This window comes from Silurus aristotelis (assembly GCF_946808225.1).
Source record: "Silurus aristotelis genome assembly, chromosome: 4".
Lineage (NCBI taxonomy): Eukaryota > Metazoa > Chordata > Actinopteri > Siluriformes > Siluridae > Silurus > Silurus aristotelis.
In genome coordinates this window covers 29,107,992-29,133,778 of record NC_139577.1, presented here as the reverse complement: position 1 = coordinate 29,133,778, position 25,787 = coordinate 29,107,992, and the positions used below count along the sequence as shown (strand labels likewise).

The window sequence follows — 25,787 nt, the reverse complement described above, 5'->3', positions numbered from 1 at the left end:
CATAAGATTAGCTTACAATCAGATTTGAATACAGGACAGTGTATGTGTGTATACTGTATATCATGCAAAATTGGACATATATAAAGTCAACTTCAGTTAGCCTATGCATCTGTGTGATGTGAATGTATTTAAATGCAATCTATGTAACTTTTGAGATTAGATCTATGCTTCTTTCTTTTGTGTAGTGGTATGTATATGACCTTGTTTAGTGGTTAAGCTTAAAGGATTCTCGTCAAAAAGACCTAAATTCAAATCCCAGCATCGCCAAGCTCCCATTCTTGGGCACTACTTAACTTCTCAGTTGTATAAATAAGATTGTCGATCTCGATAAGGGTATCTGCCAAAATGCTGATCATGTATGACTCATTGTGTCTTATTTACCCGTATCTGTCATTTAGTCTTGGTTACTTGTCTATAGGCCTTCTTTTTTTCTCTGCTCACGTATGTCTCATTTTGTCTCATTAACCTGTGTGCTCATTTCGTTCTATGTCTTGTTTTGCCTTGATAATCTGTGTGAGTATTTTTGACAGCTTATATCTCATGTTGCCATTTATCTGTGTGTGTGTGTGTGTGTGTGTGTGTGTGTGTGTGTGTGTGTGTGTGTGTGTGTCTTACTTTCATGCTTGTATGTTTTTTTGTATGTAACCCTTTTTCTTGTTTGGTCTTTTTTGCCTGTGTTTATGTCTATTTTTGCATGTTTGTCTACATGTAGGTCTCATTTAATCCCTTTGTCTTATCATGGATTGTTTTTTCTCATGTATCTGCATGTATGATTCTTTTTATTCTTGTTCAGGTGTTCATATCTCACTTTGTGTCTTCGGTACTTGTGGATATGGTTTTTTTTTATCACATTTACCTCATTTCGAGATATTCTCCATTTCTATATTTTTATGCTTTTTATTCTTAGAGCTGCTTGCTTGACCTTCGCTTGCCTGTTCATTGTGTTAAGAATATGAATATGATACTGAAGACCTTTTCACCTCTTGGTCTATACAGTATATTCATATTGAATATTTGATATGTATAAATAAAGAGATGATTACTTATTCCCACCTTTGGCTATGGCTCAGTATAGAAATATCAGCAGTCGTGTCAGCAGGTGCTCATATCAAGCTACGATTATAGGCAATATTTTTTGTTGTTCTGTCCAGAAGGATTGTATGTATTTAGGAGCTCTCTGTGTAACTTGATGTGCTGAGTTTGGGTGATATTACACTGAAATCTCACCCTTCATTCTACAAATACCTGTAATAACTAATGTACTGTTAAGGGCTTTCGTAATTCCATTCTATCACCTTCTATTTTGGTATCTTCTAATACTTTTCATTATCCTCATACTGGGAACAGTATAGGCTTGTTAAAGTGCAGCTGAGGTATTATCTGTGTTTTATAAAACACTTGATACTTTACACTTCACTCTCACATTGTGTCAAAATCCCCATTTCTTTCTGTCCACCCCAGAAATTCAAGATTGTGGCGGTTTCTCAAGTGAGGAGGCTGGAGTCATTAAATCTAAAAACTGGCCCATGAACTACACCCCCAACAGAGAGTGTATGTGGAGGGTGAAAGTGCCCGTGGGCAAAACCATCACACTGACATTCACCCACTTTGACTTGGAGGCAGCAGGCATCTTGATCAGCCGCTGCCTTGACAACGTGGTTATTTACGATGGAGCACATGGTACTGCTAAGAAATATGGTGAGCACTGATTCTACTGCCTACTGTTTTATTCTCAACTAATTCTTTTACTATTATTGTATATATATTCTATATACATTTTAATATTTATTAATTACATTTATTTTAGCAGTTTTTTTAAATAAACAAACATTTAAAAAAAAAAAAACATTTAAAAATCAGTAAAAAAAAATAAATATATATATATATATATATATATATATATATATATATATATATATATATATATATATATATATATATATATATATATTTTTTTTTTTTTTTTTTTTTTTTTTTTTTTACTGATTTTTAAATGTTTTTTTTTTTAAATGTTTGTTTATTTCAAAAACTGCTAAAATAAATGTAATTAATAAAGATTAAAATGTAGCATTTTATTGGCAGCTATTTTTATGCAGCGTATATTTTTAAAAATAATGTTAAATCTAGAAATCTTAAGATCTTCTCTAGAAAGAAACAAGACAAAACAAATAATTTATAAATGTAAAGAATGACAAAATGATACATATGCTCATCTGATAATCATCTTATGAATATGTGTTCATGGCACTACAGGTCCCTTTTGTGGGAACAAACTTCCCCCTGTGATCAAGACAACAGGGAACGAGCTGGTGATGCGTTTCCATACCGACTTCTTCATGGAGGAGAAAGGATTCAGAGCATACTGGAGCACAGATCCTGCTCTGCCTGCTCCTACTGAAACACCTGTACCACCAAACCCATGGGATGACATCCCTATCGGTATGACGATACAGTTTCATTCACACTGATGCAAAACCAATCTGATTGGCCAGCATCTTATCTTATCTCATATTAAAATAATAAGTAATAATTTGAAGTGTATTTATTTAACAAGAATTTGTTAAAATACTGTGGGATATTTTGCTATAAGTAAATGCTTATATTATATTAATGTAAGGAGTCTCCAGTTAAAATTTTAGGGTATATAAAGATTTTCCTCAAAAGTCACACGTTTTTATAAATGGTCATAAGAGGCCATGAGTCATAATGAGCTCTTGAGATGTTTCTTGCCACGTTACAGGCTGTTGCATCATGTATCCATGAACAAAGAGTTAGACAGAAAAGAGGTCTGTGTTTGTTAAATTGTTATGTTAAAAAAGGGCATGTTTCCTAAAGATTCCTGCAATATAAATATAAAAATGACTTTAAAATAATTTACATTTAGTAGTCAGAATTAGATTCCAAAGGTGCTCAATAGGGTTAAGGTCAAAGCACTACAGCAGGCCACTCAAACTTATGTAAACCATATCTTCATTGAGACTTTTTTTCATAGTTAATAAATCAATCTGTTCAGAAAACATCATTACATCAAACAAATATATCTTTTCTGTAATTTACAAAAAAAATTTGCCAGCCTATTTCAGATACTGTCTCCTCCCACTATTTTATGCATGATGTAATTCACCCATAAAACGTCCCAATACACATGCAAATTCATGGTAGTAAATCAGAGTCTTGGCATTAAAAATTAAATGTCATCCTTATGAAACTATCCAGGTTCAAATGATTCCTTTGTGTGAGTTGTTCAGTAAACATCATTGTGCTCAGTAACATTTTAATAACAAATTCATGTGCATGAGTGTACCAGCTCGAGTTCATCTAAGGCCAAGATGCCCCTCAGCGAAACAACATCCAGACAAGGAGAAAAGGTGTATGTCCTCGTTGCATCGTTAAGTTTGGCCCCACAGGGACTCAGAAGCTGTTTTTTGTGCCAGTGGAGCCTCTGCATGGTCTCAGGTGGCCTTGTTGAACCATTGAGTGTGTGTGTGTGTGTGTGTGTGTGTGTGTGTGTGTGTGTGTGTGTGTGTGTGTGTGTGTGTGTGGCTATAGTGGTAGGAATATTTTACAGTGTTGTCCTTGTGGGTTTGCCCCCATGAGGAAAGAAACTGCAGCTTTTATTAAAATAAAAAAAAAAAACCCAAAATAGCTTGAGGATGGAGTTCAGGGTAAGTACAGCTGTGTGTGTGTGTGTGTGTGTGTGTGTGTGTGTGTGTGTGTCCATGTCTTTATACCTTAATTGGCCAAATATCTTATAGAAATGCATGACAGATTTTGTCTTTTGACCGGTCACCATGAGGAAAATGCTATCTTTTGTGTGTGTGTGTGTGTGTATGTGTGTGTGTGTGTGTGTGTGTGTGTGTGTGTGTGTGTGTGTGTGTGTGTGTGAGCGCAAGAAACAGCTGAAGGACATACTAAAAGCAGGCTACAATCCACAAATGCTGCAATAAAACACAATCGGGTTAGTCGCCAGTCCTGTTAGTGCAGCGACATTTATCAATGTTTCTGTTTTTGTTTCTTTTTCTTTTTCCACTTGGCAGTAGGCTATTTAATATGGGAATGGACTTGCAGTTCAGTTTAAGGATAAATCACTTAGTATGAAAGTTACATTGAGAAAAGCTCTTTGTAAGAGAAAGGGTTGCTAGATTCTCATCTCTTTCTGTTCAGAAACGTTCTGCATTTGATCATTATTGTGACAGCAACAGTGCCGCTCTGATGGTATAATATTTTATACCTTGGGTGTTTAAAGATCATTCTCTAATCCGATTCATCCAAGACTTTTCTATAAACGTATTTCAGGCTGCAAGACAAATCAGAGAGTTTATATTCATGCGTTTTTTTTTTCTAAAGTAACAATTACTTCACAAGCAGGTTTGCACACAATTAATCTGCTGAAGATAAAAACAAAAAAATGCTGCTATTCAACAAATTATTATCAGTCAAAAAGATAAAAAATCAGTTATGGACGGTTCATGAAAGGAGTCTCCAGTGTCAGGGCTTTTCAAGTAGGAGTTTCACTTTCAGGCATTTTATTGCATGTAAACTGGTGAGGAATTAATTGTTTATAGCTGCAGGAATATATAAGTGACATGAAAAGGAATGAGTTTGTTGCATTGATGTAATATTAAAATCTTGTGTTAAAAAGGGAAATGTCATTCATTACTATACATAAAATATAATGTAATTGTTTTTGCCGAATTTGAGAATAAAAAAGCAGACTCAGATTTGTGACTGATATTAAATAAATAGATAAATAGAACAGTAATAAAATTTAATATATGATTTAATGTATTGTTAAATTATATTTTAAAATAGAATATAACTGGAGCGAAATATAATAAAATAGAATTTGCAATAAAATAAAAATAAAAAATTATACAAACTGAAAACTATTTTCTCCTTTCTCCTCACTGAACCCCTACAGCCTGGCCGGAGACGTGTGGAAGGCCAAAGATCCCCCCCATGGTAAACACTCGCATTGTGAACGGCGAACCGGCCAAAGCTCACTCCTGGCCCTGGCAAGTGTCCATGCAGGTACGGCCAAAAGTCTTCACCCCCTGCCCACATACGCCTCGCACTTCCTCTGCACTCTTCTTTAGCATACATGATAACATGTCACTGAGACACTGTCATACTGAACACAGATACGCATAAATTACAGATACACGTAAATCACTTCAATGATTAGATAATGATTATTTAGCAGGTTTTAGATACAATGTGTCAGTGAGAAATCATGTGAGGAAATATTAAGAGAGCAGATTTCAACTGAAGCAAAATCTCTGGTATTTTTACAGTATTACTTCCTGAAGATAATAGTGTTATTAGTTACAGAATAAAAAAAGAAAAAAGAAAAGAAGAAAAAAAAGTAAAAAGGGTATTTCTGGATTAATTTACTGCTATTAGTAATAATACTACTAATAAGAATAAGAAAGAAGAAGGAGAAGAAAAAAAGTATTTTATTTATATTAATGTATCATAATCATCATTATTATATCTGAAAAAAAAAGCAGTAAAGAAAACATTTAAAATGCTTTAGTTTGTAAATGTATAATAAACAAGTAATTTAGAGTCGCTCTCTAGTTCCCACTCTTCTCTGTATTTAGACACACATGTCTTTAGTGGCCTGTAATGTGTCTATAAAGATCATTTAATAAACAGTATTTGTGTTGCTTGTAAAAGAGAGGAACGTCTCTAGATTACACTGTCAGCCCGCTTGAGCACTTCAGGCATTACCGCCTCAATCATCGAGGAAACGCCCCCTCCCAACCAGCTGCACGGAAATGGCGTCTAATTTTCTTTAGGCTTGCCCTGATCACTCTCCAGCGTATTCTCTGTTTTGTTTGTTTTTTTGTTTCTGACCTGACCATTCTGTCCTCCGGTTTCCGGCTCGGCTTGGCTCGCGCTGAACACGCCCTGACTTCCGGCACGGCATGCTCACCCTCCGCGCACATCGGCTCCCTGAATCGGCTCCCTGAATCGGCTTCCCGATTCAGCTCTGCACAGCTTTTCTCCCCTGCTCTTTTTGCATCTGCCTTGGATCCTATAACCTGAACTTTCTGACATACATATCTAACCGTGATTCCCTGATGGAATTAGATGCCATATTAACAATGCTTTGGGAACACTTTCACGTGTCCATGCTCTGAATCACGTGTGTAATCTGTCCAACGGAAAGCTCTGACCCCAAAATGTGTGGAAAGGCCAAAGGACTGATAAGAGAATAGACAAAATCCCCTTTTCAGAGCGCCCCTTTTTATAGGACGTATGGACACAGTCGGTTAAGCTTTTCCTGTTTAGGGGCCTTCTATCCTACCTGCAGCACGACAGGTCATGGGGGGAAAAAAGGGCACCTTGGGAACATACCCCAGTCTGGGGTAGAGTAAGGCACTGGCCATGCCTGGGGTAAACTCGAGGAAAGATGGGGCCAAGGAAAAGAACCCTAACCCTGAAAGCCCCCAACCCTCTTTTGGGTGCCTGCCCAGCAAGCAGAGCACGATAAGCCACAAAAGCCTTGTGTGGAAGAAGACAACCCTGTGACGAACTGACTCTGAAGAAACTCTAACACTGAACTGACTGTTAACTGGGTTAACTGTTAACTATAACTGTTACCAGTTAACTGGGTCCAACTGGTGGCTCTTGCATTACACAGTGAACAGGCGCCATTACGTGGCATACGACCTCCTCAAGGAGGGATTTCTGGATTGGAGAATGGTCTTCACTACCTTGAAAGAGAGACCGACAGCTTTGTGTTGTGCCCCATCAGGGGCCACAGCCACAGTCTCCATAACTTCGGGTGGGGGGTAACCCAAGGTGCCCCCTGCCTGAGATAGAAGATCCCTGCTGTGAAGAATCTCCCAAGTGGGTTGAGAAGAGAAGGTTCAAGAAGGGCTACCAGGTCTGCAAACCAGAGAGGAGATAGACTCCACCTCAGTGAACTCCCTAGAGCAGCGTGACAGGGGGGGAAGGCGTACAGGCGCAACCTCTGCCATGCCTGTACCATTGCATCCGGGGTGAGTGAGAGAAACCCAGAGGGGACAGAGCTTATCTTTTGAATTGCTAACAAGTCCACTTGTGCTCTGTAAAACATATCTTTTTTACCACATCTGGGTGGAGCCTTTATTCCCTGGGCCTCAGCTCTTGCCTTCAGAGGGTGTCTGCTTCCTGGTTTAGGTACCCTGGGATATATGTTTGCCCTCACAGAGAACAGCTCCCTGGGGCCCACAGGAGGATCTGATGTGCCAGCCTGTACAGGGGCAAAATTACAGACCCCCATGGTGGTTGCTGTAGTAGGCCACTGATGTGTTGTTTGTACAGATCAATACATGGTGGCCTCTCAAGTCTCAATGCCCACTCCACAGACCTTTTTACGTGATGACAAGGAGCTCCCAACATGGGGCCCTTAGAAAGAAACTCGGGTTCTCTCCACACGTCTAAGGCCCGTGACCTTCCGGGAGAACCCTCTGTCCCTGAGCCACCACTGGAGGGGTGCAGGAGGCCAAGCAGAACCACGTTGGATGTGGCTGCTATCAGACCTAGCAGTCATTGAAACTGTTTCACAGTGTGTGACTCTCAGGAGGCTATACTCGATCCAAGCAGAAGACAGTTGTGCCCGCATAACTGTCAAATCTCACACTACGCATAGATAAGTGGTTCTCTGGAGAAAGCCCAATCTTCTTGGTGTTAAGTCTTAAACCTAATTCTTTAAAGTGGGTCAGAATGGCATATTGATGCCAGACTGCCAAAAGCTCCAATTGAGCTAGTATCAACCAATCATCGACATAGTTTAGAATGCAGATGCCCCGTGTCTCAGCAGGGCCAAAGCCGCATTCACACACTTTGCGAACTTCCTGTGCGAAGGGAGGATAAATATGTGGAAGTAAGCGTTCTTCAGATCTATCATGACAAACCAGTCCTCGGATATGATTCGAGACACGACCTGCTTGAGGGTGAGCATCTTGAACCTAAGGCTTAATAGTGAGCGCTCAGCTGACGTAGAGCCAGGAAGAACAGGATCTCTGTTCTGGCACCGAGGTGGTGGAATGAACTTCCCCTAGATGCCCGTACAGCAGAGTCCCTGACTATTTTCAAGCGACGACTGAAGACCTACCTCTTCCTGAAATACTTAAATTAGCACTTCCAAGCTTGTAGAATTCAAGGGTTATATTTATATTAAGTTTGTAATCTTGCATACCAGTGTAGATTTATTTATTACTATTGACTTGAAGCACTTTTGTACGTCGCTCTGGATAAGGGCATCTGCTAAATGGCGCAAATGTAAATGTAAATGAGACGCAACCCCGCATCCTTCTTTGGAACTATGAAGTAACGGCTGTAGAACCCAGACTTTCTGTCTTGCGACCACCGCGATAGCCTCCTTCCTTAAGAGAGTGTTTACTTGTTGTTCCATGACCAGAGCCTTCTTGGGTCTCACGAAAGGGGGACACACCCCAATGATCCGGGGAGGATGAGACTCGAACTGAATCACGTAGTAAGTGGGGCAAGGAGGATCACACAGCTGGTACCTATGTTGCTCTTCATTTTTTATTTTATATATATATATAAAGGAGGGGGAGTGGTGGCTCCAGCGGTTAAGGCGCTGGGTTGCCGATCGGAAGGTCTGGGGTTCAAGCCCCGGTATCGCCAAGCTGCCACTCTTGGGCCCTTGAGCAAGGCCCTTAACCCTCTATGCTCCGGGGGTCCCTTACGAGGGAAATATCAAGGTCCGTGACGCCGGAGTGACGTGGGGCCGCCTTCCTGTGGGCTCACCACCTGCAGGAGGGACCGTAAGGGACGGTGCTATGAGGATTGGGCAGCAGTCGGAGGCGGGGGCCTGCTTAGACTGCTGCCCCCGCGACCCGAATTACGGATAAGCGGGAGAAAATGGATGGATGGAAATATATATATACTTTTTTGTTTGTTTCATTTTATATTTTGCCACTTACCATTGACACAGACACACACAGAGTGCTTCCTGAACAAACAGAAGCTATCATCGCCTCCACTGCATGTGCTTTTATAGCTTCCTGGTTGTGACATCACCCCGCCAGTGGGTTGGACAGATTACACACATGATTCAGAGCATAGAAACTAGTTCCTGAAATGGAATATGAGAGATAGTGAATAAATGATAACGCTTGAAGTGCTATGAGCTGACATATCAGTGCAACAACATTGAACACAACATATCTATTGAGGAAGAAATAATGAACAAAAAAAATTATGTTTTGACATGGGTTTAAATAAAACAAAAAGCTACAAGGCATTTTCACATGTGTAGTGAATCAGCCCACTAGACCAAGATATTTCTTATTTTTAACTGCGTTCACCATTAGCCTTCATTATTGAAAAAACATCAATAATTTATTCACCAGGACTAATCACGCATATGAATCATTCGCCTCTAATAGCATCTCACAGCTGTTATAATATAGTTGATGATAGCAGCTCTGCGAATGCAATCTTTTACATTATTTATTATACAGTATATCTGAAAGGCCATATGTGTCTGGTTTTGTTTATAGGTTTGGCCCGAGTCTTCTCCCACGCCTGCTTTTTCCCACATATGTGGTGGCACACTGATCCATAAGAACTGGGTCCTGACTGCTGCACACTGCTTTATCAGGTATTGCTAAGATCCTCATTTAGGCTATTAGACATCTACTAGCTTTTTTAGTGTAGTGTGTTGGAGTGTACAGCCACCATTTCACCTCAGGCCACTCAGACCTCTCAGTGGCATGTAAAGTTTTCTATATAAATGGACAAAATATAGCTAAAACAAAAACCTAGAAGTTTTACAAATTACAAAAGTTGGTCACTTGTCTAGGTGTTAGCCGAGTTCTACGTGATCGAAATCTGACAGCATTAGGGCTTTTATTCCGCTAATTTTACTACAGTCACTGAGGTGTAATGTTGCTATAACTTTAATTATAGCTAGCTACTTAGCTAAAGCATGGTCCTTATATATATATATATTAGGGCTGGGAATCGATAAAAAAAATTAACTAATTAATTGCACATTTTCTGTAATTAATTGCAATTAATTGTGTTTTCCCCCAAGCTTGTTATCATCAATATTTACATGTAGAATCACCTAATTAAATTAAACAACACAAAGGTTTTAATGACATAACATTTTAATGACATTTGAACTGTAAACAGACTCTCCACAGAACCACAGAGTAGCTGTTCCCATCAAATAAAATGTGTGCAGCAACCACTCTGTGGTCTGACTCACAGTAAGGGCAAACGAACGCAATTGCCACTCTTCATCTATGAAGTGCCCTGTGACACCCAAGAAGTTGTCATTGCTCACCGATGTCCAGTGATCTCCTGTGAGAGCGACATATTTTGCTTTCTCTAATATGTCCATCCTTCGCGCCCTCTCGCTGTCATACAAACTGTGTATTCTCGACATAATCGTTCTTCTCGAGGGTAGATTGTAAGACGTGTCTCCCGATGCAATTTGCATGATTTCTCTCAGTCCCTCGTCTTCCACAGTGCTAACTGGGCGGCAGTTTCTAGCTATCCATTTAGCTAAAGCATCGGTTAATTTATCAGTTACAGGTTTGGTCAATGGCCTGCCACGATTACTGTAGCATTCTATTAACGTGGATTGGCGAGGCGCTCCTGTAGCCTCGCTAGTTATGTTGCTAGCACCTGGGTGCTTTGCTTTTAAATGGTAGATTAAAGACGAATTGCTTCTATAATATTTGAATTCAGCTTTGCAAATCGTGCAAATCTTTGTTTTATCAAACAGGCCATCAGGCAACTTTTTAAATGTAAACATTCCTCCTAAAACTCCATCTTTGTTCATCTCCATCATGACAGGGTGACTGTTCGGCACATTCACAATAAGCAATAGGAAGTCATGGAAACGAGCAAAAAAAAAAAAAAAAAAAGTGCTGCGTCAATTGCGTTATATTTTTTTAACGCGTTAAACATCTAAAATTAATCGCAAAGATTAACGCGTTAATTCCCCCATCCCTAATATATATATATATATATATATATATATATATATATATATATATATATATATATATATATATATATATATATATATATATATATATATATATAAACAAGTGTGTGTATATTTCTTCCTTATGTTTTTCCTTATCATATGACATTATTATAAAATTTCTCCTCAGGTATGCAGATCAGCTGCAGAGATGGCAGATGTGCCTGGGCAAACACAACTTGACCCAGCCTGAGCCAGGCGAGCAGTGCTACAGCATTTTAGGCATCTATCGCCATGAGAGCTTCAAGTATCCCACAGTGCCCAGTGTGGAGTTTGACATCGCTCTGGTGCGTCTGGATGGAGAGGTCACCCCTAGCGAGCACATCGACTTCGCCTGCATGCCCTCAGTCGATGAGATGCTTCCAGGAGAAAAGAAATGCTATGCTACAGGCTGGGGAGATGAAACAGGTCAGATCTTAGGTTTATACTAATGCTACCGTGATGTCACGGCAAATGAGAGTTTGTCTGAACTGATATTTATTTACCAGTGACTAGTCACCATATGATCACAGAGCAGAGTTTAGTTTTTTCTCCAGTTGCTGCGTGTGTATATGATTTCTGAAAAGACTACAGTGCCATCCGCAGGTTAGCAAGTATCACTGCATGTGTGCTGATAAATCCTTTCATAGCTGATTGCATCATTTACAAAGTAGGGTAACCTCAGAGTTGGCATGAAGCTCCCTCTGTGAGCTGTGAAATAAAAAGCTGTTTCTGGACATAATCTATAGTCCTCCAAAGTGCAGGGACTGGTACCTTACTTTTGGTGGAAGGTCTTCTGGGGGCTTCCAGGCCCATTAAGAACAAGTCTAATATATTATATTGAGATGACAAATGACAATAGAAGCATAAGTAATTACAACAAAGGCTGTGAAAGTTTTTTTAGTCACAACATTGACACTTTTTATTTGGTGAATTGATTCTTTAGAGCCATGGGCTATTTCATTTAGAATCATGACGAATACAAATTCTAGCGAAGTCCAACTAACCATTTTGATTACTTGTTGGGGGATACTTCTTCAAGATACTTAATAACTAAATAAATAGGTTTTGTGGCACCCAAACACATGTTAGAAATGGTATAATTTTACTTACTACAATAACAACCACCTGCCAACAAGCTAGCAATATCCCAGCAACCAGTTGCAAGACCATAGCTACCACTTAGCAAAAACGTATAGGTTCCATGTCGAATACCAATCAACCCTACACATTCTTACTCCTAACTCGTCACATATGGACGCATTCTTCAATATCAACTGGTGTCACATTTTTGACACCCTGGGTACCCCTTTTGGAGTCATTTATTGACAAGTTGGGAGTGAGAACGTGTTCTACCAATCACTTAGCAACATCATAGATACCACTTGTAATACCATATCAACCACTTAGCATCAGCATTGGTACCACTTGGAATACCAATACCCTACTGCTAGAGTGTTACTAGGTGGTTGGTATGGTAAATCCAGCCATTTGCTAAAGTAATGGCAGGTGGTTGCTATGGTATTTCAGGTGGTTGTTAAGTGATTGCTAGGTGGTTGTTTTAGCATTTCAACTGGCTGTTATTTATAAGAGATTGAAAATATTTAATATTAATGTTTACTGATTTGAGAAATGTTAGGCCCTTTAGACACACCATACACTCAAGTTGAACAGATGATCCTGTCTAAAACACATTTGCTTTCCCCTTAGGCAACTCTACAAATCCAAAAGCAGCAGAGACTTTGAATCAGGTCGCTCTTCCTGTGGTTCCCTATGATACCTGCAAGCGCATGGACTACTGGTGGTTCCAGGTCAAGCCATCAATGATCTGCTGTGGATTCACTCTCCCTGATGAGCTCAAGTCTGTGTGCCAGGTGCGTATTTTCACTGGAATCTGCAGTAGATGCAGCGTTCGTCTAACATTTTAAAATAGTTCTCTGTAATGCAGTATGTTTTAAAAATTATTTCTAGATATTACATGAACTGAATATGCAAGTGAACATGCAGTGTCCGTGTGAGATATAATCAGGTTTTGTAAAACAAAATACAAAGTCTATACAATACAATATACAATATTTTTTAACCAATCATAATCTGCTTAATATGATAATATGATAGAATCTGACTCATTAACAAATTCTAAATATGGTCAGAGAGAACCTCGGTGTTAATTTGATGATCCCTTGTATGTACATCCTTGTTGAATTAACACTTACCGTGCACACTGGGGACTCGTGATACTACACACTGTACACCAGAGACCAGACACACCCTGGAGGTGATTATTATGTGTACTCTATAAGGTGATTACATGTCTTTCACAGGGAGACTCTGGGGGTCCCCTTGTGTGTCAGGACAACCCCTCAGCCCCCTGGGAAATCCATGGGATCACCAGCTTCGGGCCTATCGGCTGCATCATGAACAAAAAACCCAGTGTGTTCACTCGCTCTTCTGCTTACACTGCCTGGATTGAGAACATCATACGCAGGGATATCTACCACCTCACTGGTATACTATTTGCATGCTGAAACAAATTATTTAAAAACCACTCTAATCTTGTAATTATGTTATTTAAATTATTATTAAATAATAAACACATTCATTATATATTCTTATCCATAAACATAATTTAGCTAGATTAATTAGAAACCCTTTGCTACATTAGGCACTATATCTATGATTCTTAGGGTCTAGAAACAATTGTTATCACTTTAATTGAGTCTATCATGTGTTCATATAAACGAGGTAAAGGTTCTAATGCCCATTATTTCCCAAAATCCTCACCTCAATTAGGGACAAATGCACTCATATGAACATGTGATTTATTGTAGAACTATTTTCAGGGATGCTGTTATAGCAAACTAATCAGCACCATCTGATCAATCAGAAGTTAATCACAAGTTGAGCGGTTAATACTGATATTTCTAATCACCCTATATTCTCTTCTCTGCTTTTTAATGTTTTTTCAGTTTCTGGTTGTGGAGGGCTGAAGGACCAGACTGGCACTGCAGGCGTGCTGGCCTCAATGAATCACCCTCAGAGTTATAAAAACGATGTCAAGTGCCACTGGAACATCCGTGTCCCCGCAGGCAAACGTGTGCACCTTCATTTCGAATCGTTCTCACTGGAGGAAAGCCAGTTGTGCCTCAGCGACAGCGTCTCCATCTCAGACCAGCTCAGCTCTATGGGTACGCAGGGTGTCAGAGAACTCAGAATATTAATTTCTTATGAATGCACCAAACAGATTTCTGGAAAATTAAAGACATAAAGTATATATGCAAAATAATTAGGAAATATTTTTAGGAATATGTAGATATCAGAGATAAATAAAAAAAATTATAAACTGCTATAAATATACTGCTATAAATACATTAATTACATTAATTAAGACAGATACAAGTATACTGTAAGCAAGTAATGTAAAGTCAATATACAAAATACATATATGAATAAAATATGTTAAATAAAAAAATGAAAAAGTTTGGTTTTAAAAAGTCATGAAAACTAATACATTTGAAAAAAAAATATTTTTCAAAAATATTAATTTGCTTTTTTTTAATGACAATTATGTCTTTTCTATTTTCACTATTTTCTGAATATTATACCTAAACTGTCAAAAGTGTAGTCTTAGTCATTTATTGTTTTTGAGAGACATATTTATGTTGCTTTTGTTTATCTGCAACATGTTCAGGCATTCAGGCAATTTGTTTCTATAAACATTCAGCATTCAACACTTTAAATAAATAAACACTCCAGCTGACTTTTTGCACTCTATATAATGCTTGCTGAGCTTAGGTGTATGCTTCATGTCATTGTCTTGTTGTGTGGTGAAGTCGGTTCCAATAAAACTGCAGTCCAGACAGAATTGTAATGTATTGAAGTATGGAATGGGAGCCATGCTGGTTCAGTATTCCTTTCAACCGGAATACGGAATCCTTGCTACAAAACAACCACAAACTTTTAAACTTCCACCTCCATGTTTGACTGTTGGGGTGATGTAGTCTGATTCTGATTCACTAACCAATTCCTTTTACCTAGTTTGATGCAAATAAACAAAAGGAACATGCACGTGTATCAAAAACAATAAAAGGTTAGGTGTCTCAAAACCTTTGACAGCTACTGTATATATTTATATTATGGCCACACCTATACGTGACTCTGTCATTATCGTCTGACTTTTAAATTATTAGATAAATTACTATATTGCTAGACTGCAATATAATATAATATCAAGGCTCTAAAAGGAAACAGAAATAGTTAAAAATAAATAATTATATACAGTTTAAAAAGGGAAATGTGAGATCAGTGTGCATTTGTTTTATTTTTCCATCAGGAACATACTGCAGTACATATCCTCCATCAGATATGGTTTCTGCTAGTGACATGCTGACCATCCGTTTCTCCTCCAATAACCGAGTGGTGGACACAGGCTTCAGCGCCACTTGGAAAGCCATAAACCCGGCAGATAACAACAGTAACTCTTTCTCTCAAACTCTCTCAGACACACACATGTGCATCATTATACAATATTAATTCTCCATTGTTGTCTCTGTGTGGATATAGTTGGCTGTGGTGGAGAGTTTACCAGCCAGCAAGGGGAGCTTGTCTCACCAAACTGGCCCAATAACTATCCGCACCAAACTGTCTGCACGTGGAGCATCTCAAGTCCATCAGCTAAGAGTCTCCACATCGTCTTCACACACTTTGAGCTGCAAGCTGTTAACATCCTGGGCAAGTGTGTGGACTTTGTGGAGGTTTTTGATGCAGCTGGAAAGTCACAAGGTTAGAGAAGTAGCATGGTCATGAATATATTAACTTGAAACAAAGAATTCATAAAGCATAGTTAATTTCTTCTGTCCATTTTTATGATTAGATCATAGCTAAAAGAAAATTACTTAGAGCTTAAACTTTATCAATGTTACAGCACCATCTACTGGTTAAAACCTGATCCAAACTTTTTTACTCCACTAATCCAGGTCAGTTCTGTGGATATTCACACCCCAAGCTGACCGTCGCTGGAGACAAAGTCACTGTGCGTTTCCGCACCAATGAGGCACGCCAAGAGAAAGGTTTCCGTGGTTACTGGACCACTGATCCAAGTGTGTTTCCCACACTGCCTCCTCTACCGCCCAACCCGTGGGATGACGTGAAGATTGGCAAGTCACTTTTACATAGTTTTTTACCACAGAGACTGTTGAATCATTTTCTGTAACAGAAGGCCTGACAGTAGATCCAGCTGTAGTTCAAATCACAGGGTTATAATAATTTATTTGTAAAAAATCACGCTATTGCTAACAGCTATAAGTAAAGAAAAAATAAACTAGTTAATTATTTGATAGGGTAAAGAGTTCTGTAATGAGATGTTTTCTGTGTGAAGACATTTATTTATAGTTTATAGTTTTTATTTGTGTCAGCACTTTGCAATAGTCAGAGTTGAGGCTGAAAATCATCCAGCATGCGAAAGCCTACAGTATAAATGACTTCGCTTAGTAGCAAAAAAAATCTTAGTAACACAAAATGCTGTAGGTTTTTGTCTTACTAAGTTTAAGAGCGAGATAAAGATTACTTTGACTATAATTTATAAATATACAGTAAATACCTAATCTTGAAGAATCTATAATGTAACTGAAAACAGTATTAGCTTGTGTTGTGGATTAGAGGTTGTTGATTTATCGTTTTTTTGCTGGATCCATTGGCAAAAGTCCTTACCTATAGTTTTTCCAGGTTGTGTTATACAGTATGAGAGCGGCCTCTAGGGGCAAATCACTGAAGCCTGTTTTTTTTTTGTTTTTTTCATTTTGGATGTAACTGTTTTTATTTATATGGAGTGTTACTTTTTGTTTCAGTTTAAATTCATGTCCTTTATTTTCCTCATTATTTATTAATATAATTATATATTCATATCTATTTATTTAGCATGTATTCATGATTTTTTATTTTTGTTAAGTTTAGAACTATTTTAAATGTAGTGTTATGTTTGTTTTCATTTGTTATTCATTTTAAAAACAGTTTAATTGGTTGTTTAATCGTTTATCTGCAAGTATGATCCAACTTAGCTATCATTATTGGTAAAATCCAGTCGAGCTCTATTGTGGATGATGTACAGAGTGAAATGTAACTGTAAATGAATAAGAAGTACATTAGTATTTTTTTATATATTTGTAGTTTTTGTGGTAAAACAATAGCAACAGTTTATTTAGGAATTAAACTAAACATTTAAAAGACAACCAATAGTCATAATTTTTTAGGAATTGGAATTTGCTTATGTTTGGTTGAAGATCATGCAGTTTAGCTTACCAATCTAAATGTACAAGTCTTTTCTTTGCACTTAAAGTTGTCTCAATTCCAGGTGTCAAAAATATTGCAAGAATTTCTGTATATACAAAAGAATTTCTCTACTTACATCTGAATTTTTATTCTTTATGTTCTTATATGTTCTCCCCTGGTGGTCTAGTGGTTAAGATGCAGCGCTCCCACCGCTGCGACCCGGGTTCGATTCCCGGTCAGGGAACCATCCCCAGCCACTCTTAGTGCCGGTCCCAAGCCCGGATAAATTGGGGAGGGTTGCGTTAGGAAGGGCATCCAGCGTAAAACATGTGCCAAATCAAACGTGCGGAGGATCCGCTGTGGCGACCCCTAACGGGAGAAGCCGAAAAGAAACTTACTATGTTCTTATATGTTCTAAGCTTACAGTATTTTCTCTCCTTGCAGTTTGGCCTGCTGTATGTGGGACTCCTGCAGTGGCTCCAGTTACCCCTGTGATGAGGGTTGTGAATGGAATTGAAGCTAAACCTCATTCCTGGCCATGGCAAGTGTCTATGCAGGTGAGAACAGAAGATGAGAATGAGAGTCTTGTTACTTGATGTTTAGCTCTCACTGACAATAATGCATGTGTTTGTGTGTCTCCATCAGGCCAAACAGCTTTCTTTTTTGCCTTTTCAACATGTATGTGGTGGCTCATTGATCCATGAGGAATGGGTTCTGACTGCTGCTCACTGTTTCACAAAGTAAACACACACACACACACACACACACACACACACACACACACACACACACAGACACACACTTACATATGTACCGCAAGGCCTTCTATCTCCACAAATAAAGCTTTGCTTGACATCTAGTGCTATATTTGTCATTTAAAATTATATTTATCTATCCATCATTTATCCACCAACCCATCCACTAAAAACCCCATACATCATCCATCCATCCATTCATAACGCATATAATCATGACTCATCCATCCATCTATCCATCTATCCATTCATCCGTCCGTCCATCCATCCATCCATCCATCCATCCATCCATTCCTCCATCCATCCATCCATCCATCCATCCATTCATCCATCCATCTTTTCTTTTCCATGTCAGTCTTATCTATCCTTCCATCAACCAAATATCTGTGTATCTTTGTCCATGCATGCATCCATCAATCCATCCATCAATCCATCCATCCATCCATCCATCCATCCATCCATCCATCCATCCATCCACCCATCATTTACCATGTTAGTCTGCCTGTCCATTTTTTCTTCAACCAACTTATCTGCCCATCTTTGTCCATTTATGTATGCATCCATCCATCAATCAACCCATCAATCAACCCATCCATCCATCCATCCATCCATCCATCCATCCATCCATCCATCCATCTATCTATCTATCTATCTATCTATCTATCTATCTATCTATCTATCTATCTATCTATCTATCTATCTATCTATCTATCTATCTAGCCATCCAGCCATCCAGCCATCCAGCTATCCATTGAACTGCCCATCGAAGGGTCCCTTTTTCATTACCTATCCATTCCTCTGAAATCCTTTTCTCTGTCCTCCTCAGACTCTCAGCTCCTACATCCTGGCAGATGTGTTTTGGGAAACACCACATGAACTCCAGTATAGACGGCCCCACAGAGATGTGCATTCCTGTTGTCGCTATCATCTCGCACAAGGATTTCGTCTACCCCCAGATCGATGACCTCTCCAATGACATCGCCCTGGTGCGACTGGCCAAGCCAGTGTCCATGACTCGAGAAATCAGCCCTGTGTGTCTGCCTAAACCTGAGTCCCTGCTGCCTACTGGACATTTCTGCTATGTCACTGGCTGGGGAGATGAGAAAGGTCAAGAAACTTCTCAGAAACTGTCAGTTCTGCGTTGAACTAAATTATTGTGTGTTTATAATATTTATTATTGTGCAAAAAAGTCCCAAAACTGACATTTGTGTTAGTAGTTTTAATTTGGTGTATTTGTCTTCCAGGCAGTATAATTCCTGTAGTGGCTAAAAAGCTGAACCAGGCTCCTCTTCCTATTGTCTCCTATGAGACCTGCAGTAAAATCAGCTACTGGTGGGACAGTGTACGGCCTTCAATGGTCTGCGCAGGCTACGAGTCACCTGATGAGCTCAAATCTGCCTGCCAGGTATGTATATGAGTAATCATGAGGAAGATATGAGTTAATATGATGCACGGCATGTTACTGATTAAAACCTAAACTAATTTTAAATGCTTTTCTACTAAAAATGCATTGTGAATTAATAGTTTAAAAGGCTGTGGATACCATATTACAATATATTACATAAGCAAATATTTCCAAATGTTTGGAAATTTCTGCATAAAAAAATTATTTTAAATGAAAAGAAAAAAGAGCAGTTTTTTAGACCTGTTCTATTTCAGCCATCTTTCACTCTATCCAAGAAATCCAAGAAATCTTGCACTATCACTGTAGAAATGGTGTAGGCTTCGTAGCAAAGGCACTGATGTAATTCAGTACACGAGGCTGTAAAATACAAACGCTTGACAGTCAGGCTGAGTCTCAAGAAGCCCTGTGCAGTTACATAAGCTCTCACTGTCACTGCAAAATTGTACTGCATTATATAAAACTCTGAATGATGCTTGTTTTTGACCATGGACTCAGAATAACCATGTGTGGCCTCGTCTAATTGAACAAGTGGATCCAAATGATGGGCTTTTATTTTAATGAGATTCCACAGAGTCCTTTTTTTCAGACCATTGCACCATATTTTAGATCTATGCCGTTGGACAAGTACATACTATGTAATAAGTCACACTAGTATGTTAGGTTTGGGTCACAATTTGTAACCTAAATGCAGCGTTTTTTTGCATTGCCTTTTCATTTTTTTATTTCCGCCTTGTTCAGGGTGACTCCGGGGGGCCATTCGTGTGCAAATTAGCTGCCACTGGCTCTCTATGGGAAGTGCATGGTGTTGTGAGCTTCGGTGCTCGTGGCTGCATCAAGGACAAAAAGCCGTCAGTGTTCACTCGAGTCTCAGCCTTCAATCCATGGATCGAAGACAACATCAAGCGATACGTCTATGAAAACACTCCAGCTGCTTAAATCTGAGTGAAAACACATAGTTTTGATTTCTTACCTGTATTATGCAATTTGTTTTGCATTGTTCTTGAATACAAGCCCCTACTGGACACTGTAGGGGTGGAACCAAGAACCAGCTTGGAAAAAAAAATAAAGATTTTATTAGAATCTCAGTATATTGGTTTATTTCATCAATTAACACATGAGGAGACTTAAATAGAAAGAAGATTAGAAAAGTTGCTAATGTAAAAGTAATACACTTCCTTTTTTCTCACACTCAACCAAAAAAAGCATCACGTAATAACCAAAAGCATCAACGTTATAATGTATATGATCCAAATAGATGCATCATCAGTATATCAAGTTCCCATTCAATTTAATTCATTTGTATAGCACCTTTCAGAAGGTCCCCTGGTGGTCTAGTGGTTAGGATGCAGCGCTCTCAACACTGCGGCCTAGGTTCGATCCCCGGTCAGGAAATCATCCCCAGCCATTAGGGTTGCACAAGCCTTAGTGCCGATCCCAAGCCCGGATAAATGGGGAGGGTTGCGTTAGGAAGGGCATCCAGCGTAAAAACATGTGTCAAATCAAACATGCGGATGATCCGCTGTGGCCACGAATATAACTTTTAAATGTATATATCCATTCATATTCCCTATAAGTTTATCTCTAATGAGCAAAGCCAGTAGTAAGACAGTGGTAAGGACAAACTCCTTGAAATGGTATCTTTCTATTGAAATTAATAACGCTAAAGATTCAGCTTGTTATGTTACAGGGAAACTTCAAACACCGCTGTAATAAAAGTGCTGACACTGTAGACTCCTTCCACAAAGGTTAAATACCCATGTCTACAAAGAAAACAGTGATAGGATTTCAAATCCATTAAGGTGTATTGGTCCTGTGGAAACTCTTAAATAATTCTTAAACAATAGCGTATGAATATCAAACTGTGATTTGGTTGGCAGTTGGAACTACTTTTAGAGCTGCTGCAATGGAAAACTATGCAAAACCATCTGGCCTATCAAATTCAAAAATTCAACAGCACTGTGGTAAAGTCCATTTTAAAACAGATATGTTTTTAAATAAGCACAAATGTCAACTTGAAGCTACTGTAAAGGTGATTTTAAAAATGGAAATTGGAAAATTGGACTTTGGATTGGAAGGCCAAAGGTTGAAATCACACCACCGCCACCAAGCTGCCACTGCTGGGCCCTTGAGCAAGGCCCTTAACCCTCCCCTGCTCAGTTGTAAGTCGCTCTGGATAAGAGCGTCTAACAAATGCCATAAATGTAAATTGTTGTAAATAAACTACGTATAAGTAAACATAATACTAAATATTACTAAATGCCTACAATATAATAGTAGATAGACGTTATTCATAATATAAATCTGTGCTGTAGTATATATTATTTCACAGTGAAAGTGAAAAAGTTAGTGAACCCCTGCTTTACAAATGAATGAGAAGGTGAATGAAGGAAACAAATAAGGGCATGTGTTGCGTCTTCAGCACTTAACCCCCCAGGCAAAGGCACACTAAAAAAGATTCGGCCTGCTGGTCACATGACTTATCTAGCCAGCCAATAGTAGTGCAGAGCTCAGATTTCAGTTCAAGAGGAGGCTCTAATCCATGTAGAGGTTTTAAGAAAAGGAGGCTGATTAAGGGACTCCCCTCTGCCTCTGACTCAATCCAGACTTTGTTGGACTTCCGGACGAGACTACAAATGGACGACGGATGGTCTGAATTCAGAGATCTTGGCTTTGGGCTTTGTTCAGGAATGTTTCTAGGACCTGCGTGAGCAGGAGGAGGGGGTGGATTTAGGGAATTCATCCCTCTTTCTTTAAAGGCACCACAGAGAAGAAGGGAGAGAATGGGGGCAGGAGCACTCACCATCTGTGTAAGTATAAAAAAATGTCAGGCTGAGGCTCCTTTTAAGGCGGAGAGACAAAGCTTTAAAATTTAAGGCATACTTTAAAGGCCAAGAGAGGCTTTTAGGCTTTTATAGAGCAAGATGCGATGGTTTTCTTGAGGGGAAAAAGTTAGTAAAGGGTAATAGGGCTACTCCGGCTACTCATGTGCATCTGCGTGTCTGTGACTGTGCATGTGTCTGTCTGTGTGGGAGTTTGTGTGAGTGTATTTAAGTATTTGTGTATGAGAGCTTTTCTTGGCTGCCATCCTAGACATGACTTTGGGCAAAGACAGTTTACTGGTCAGTTGTTCCCCATAACTTCTGCTTAAAAACTCATGAATCCACTAGGACATGCCAGCATTTTGGACTATTTCATTTATGAACAAGAAATATTTTTTCCAAAGAAAAAATATTCTGCACATTTTTGGTCCTCCCCTGCAAGTTGTAAATGATGGTCTGTAGATGTAGGCAAAGATAAGAGCATGCGAACCAAACATCCAGCCATTGTAAGGAAGTAAGGAAGTTTGGTAGTAAAGCGGTCTCCTTGTAGGTGGCTAAGGCCCATTATGGAGGCACTATCATGTTCTCTCTAAGCAGCTGTTGCTGATGGTCCTCTGAGATCCAATACACGCTGCAACAGTTGCTCCAGATGAAAAGACGAAAGAGTGAAATTGAGAACATAAAGAGGAAGGATGAGCGTGTTGAAACTTGTTCCCACTTTTGCAGACTGGAAAACTATGAGTATTGTCACCATCTGCAAAGAATCCCAAATAAAACAAACCCTTGTATTCAGAGCGTAGGCAGAAAAAAAATTAAGATTGGGAATAAAAGCTTTTCGGAGTCAAGCAGTTAAAACCCAGCTGTAGGGTGTGACTTCTTCTGTGGTTTCCTCAGCAATCCACGGCTTTGAATTCACTACCATTTGGTCACTATTTACTAAATAAAACTTGAAAAAGAAAGTGTGACTGTCTATGCAGAATCGCCCATGAGGTTACAGATTGTCCAAAATCACTGCTTTTGACATTTTCTATAGCTCATGAAATCCCATAATGCACTGCAATAGGTTAATGCTCAAATGCTTATCAAAATGAGGTCTATAAAAATAACCATGAAGCTTATAAACTGTACTGTAGAACTATTAACACAACTGTAATAGAAATTTAGATAGTAATAGTAATTAGAAATTTTCCCGCTGTGGGACGAATAAAGGTTTATCTTAGGTTTATCTTAATAGCTGTGTTCTATCACCTACACATCATTGATTATTTTCAAATAAAATCATTGATGTTTTTAATTTATATATATATATATATATATATATATATATATATATATATATATATATATATATATATATATATATATATATTTTTTTTTTTTTTTTTTTTTTTTTTTTATAGTCTATAATTTTCACGTTGAGAAGTGGTGCCTGCTCGCACTTTGTCTATTTGTTTTTTGAAGTTAATAAGACAAAAATATCGGGTCCTGGCACTGAGAAACAACAAATCCTAAACTCCATGAGAAAAACATTTAAAATGTATTACGTAACTTTTTACTTTTACTGTTTAAGTTTATACGGTTATCCTTACAAAAGCTGTTGTGTGAATTCTGTGGTCAGTTGGAAGCAATTGCTTGCTCACATCCTTAGAAATTTACTACACATTTCCACTTAGAGCAACATAAAATGTTAAACAAGCATAGCACCTTGGGAAACTGTGTATGCAAATGCTGTCACAAATATTATAATTATTCTCTACACTAGACCCATTATTGTGTATTAACACTAACTTAATAGACTAACTGATACAGTGAAACAGTGTTTGAATTGTAATAAATTATTATATTTTTTAACATTATATATTATATATTTACATCATTACACACTATTTGGAAAGTTTATGGACATGAATTTAGTCTATATTTAGTCCCTACTTGCTGTCCCCACCCTTCTGGGAAGATGTTTTACCAGGTTTTAGATTGTGTTTGTGGAGATTTGCACTCATTCAGCAACAAGGCTGTTAGTAAATCAACTACTGATGTAGGTGAGGTGAGAAGGCCTGTGGTGCTGTCAGTATTTCAATTCATCCCAAAGGTGTTCAGTAGGGTTGAGTTCTGGGCTCTATAGCAGAAGATCATCCACTCTACCCCATGTAAACCATATCATCATCTAGCTGGCTTTGTGCACAGGGGCATTGTCATGTTGGAACAGGTTTGGGTCTCCTAGTTAAAGGGAGAATTTCATGCTACAGCATCCAAAGACATTCTATACAATTGTGTGCCTCCAACTTTGTATAACAGTTTGGGGATGATGTACATATGGCTGGAAAAGTCCCAATACTTTTGTCAATGTAGTGTATTTTTATATAATTAAAGGACATTTACAGCTATTAATCCAAACAGTTATAGCTGCTATATTTATAAATCACTTCAAGGCTTCTCTCTAGGTCTAGTCTAGGCTTAATTCATTTCAATTTTAATTTAATTTGATTAGCACTTTTAAAAATGGACATCTTCCCAAAGAATCTTCACAGGATTAAATTAATTATATATAACATTTACAATTAGAAATTTTGAGAGGACCTAGATTCACAAGGGAGACACCGAATGTCTATTTATTACAGTTCGTTTTGAGGTAATCACCTGTTCATTGGTGGACACTTGAATATAAATACAAATCTGTGGTTCTAACCCATTATATTAGCCTGTTTGCCAACTCAGGGAGTTATACATTCTTTATTACCGCTTTATCTATGTGAAGCTGTTTTGAGACAATGTCATCGTTAAAAGCACAATACAAATAAAAGTGAATTTATTTGAATTGAACTGTAATTATTAATTACAGTCCAAATCTATCTTCAGTTTCTTGAGTTCTCTGCTCAGTAACTTTATGAATCTTTGGACTGTTCATGGGGAACCATCCTCATCTGCAGAAAGTGGTCTCCAATTGAAAAGAACTCCATCCAGAGTTAGGACACCAGAATGGATCAGGGAGATCCAGAAAGAAGAAAGGGGCAGGATCACTGGCACCTATGGAGCATGTTTAACGGAGGGGTGAGGGGCAACAGGGAGAGAGAGAATATGGAAGTACTGTGCAAGTAGGGACTCTGGTAAGACTAGCTATCGCAGTATAGCTAAAAGATAGAGCCAAAAGGTAACACAGACATGAGGGAGCTCTGGGATATAAGACAGCCTATCACACCACCATCAACAAACATGAGTGAAAGTGTGAGATGGGGGAGAGAACAGCCTCATCATTAGCAGGGTATGTACCTGGATTTGACTTGATCTACAGTTCAATGTATATATGTCATTCTGGAACCATTAACCTTGGAAAAGTGATGTATAACATCATATTTTGATTTAAAAATTAATCAAAGTTTGCAAATAAATATGCCAATTTGCTTAGTATTCAAATAACTCATTAGAGGTGTCTAGTGATTTTTTTTAATGTACTGAAAGCCAACCATGACTGCAAAAAAAAACTGAGGGAATATGGTTAAGACATGGTAGTAGCAGTGGTCATCTGTGAGAGTCAGCTCAGT

General features: G+C 38.5%; 3 protein-coding genes across 8 annotated transcripts in view; all 3 read left to right on the top strand.

Moving 5' to 3' along the window:
- Window positions 1–20,511, top strand: part of LOC310724496 (ovochymase-2) — a 45,856-nt gene extending 25,345 nt beyond the window's left edge. For both annotated transcript variants that reach the window (XM_083538581.1, XM_083538580.1), the window contains exons 10-25: window positions 1,462–1,698; window positions 2,254–2,439; window positions 4,922–5,031; window positions 9,522–9,622; window positions 11,151–11,428; window positions 12,710–12,873; window positions 13,324–13,507; window positions 13,969–14,187; window positions 15,333–15,473; window positions 15,563–15,781; window positions 15,976–16,155; window positions 17,711–17,823; window positions 17,912–18,006; window positions 18,848–19,128; window positions 19,266–19,426; window positions 20,165–20,511. In XM_083538581.1, coding sequence (XP_083394707.1) covers window positions 1,462–1,698; window positions 2,254–2,439; window positions 4,922–5,031; window positions 9,522–9,622; window positions 11,151–11,428; window positions 12,710–12,873; window positions 13,324–13,507; window positions 13,969–14,187; window positions 15,333–15,473; window positions 15,563–15,781; window positions 15,976–16,155; window positions 17,711–17,823; window positions 17,912–18,006; window positions 18,848–19,128; window positions 19,266–19,426; window positions 20,165–20,362 — 2,867 coding nt within the window. In that variant the 3' untranslated portion in view covers window positions 20,363–20,511. The remainder of the gene's footprint in view (window positions 1–1,461; window positions 1,699–2,253; window positions 2,440–4,921; window positions 5,032–9,521; window positions 9,623–11,150; window positions 11,429–12,709; window positions 12,874–13,323; window positions 13,508–13,968; window positions 14,188–15,332; window positions 15,474–15,562; window positions 15,782–15,975; window positions 16,156–17,710; window positions 17,824–17,911; window positions 18,007–18,847; window positions 19,129–19,265; window positions 19,427–20,164) is intronic.
- The window catches only part of inpp4b (inositol polyphosphate-4-phosphatase type II B), a 765,675-nt gene that overhangs the window by 475,695 nt on the left and 264,193 nt on the right, over window positions 1–25,787 (top strand). The window lies entirely within an intron of this gene.
- The window catches only part of fam13a (family with sequence similarity 13 member A), an 84,007-nt gene continuing 80,185 nt past the window's right edge, over window positions 21,966–25,787 (top strand). For all 4 annotated transcript variants that reach the window (XM_083538613.1, XM_083538611.1, XM_083538612.1 and 1 more), the window contains exon 1: window positions 21,966–22,233. In XM_083538613.1, coding sequence (XP_083394739.1) covers window positions 22,207–22,233 — 27 coding nt within the window. In that variant the 5' untranslated portion in view covers window positions 21,966–22,206. The remainder of the gene's footprint in view (window positions 22,234–25,787) is intronic.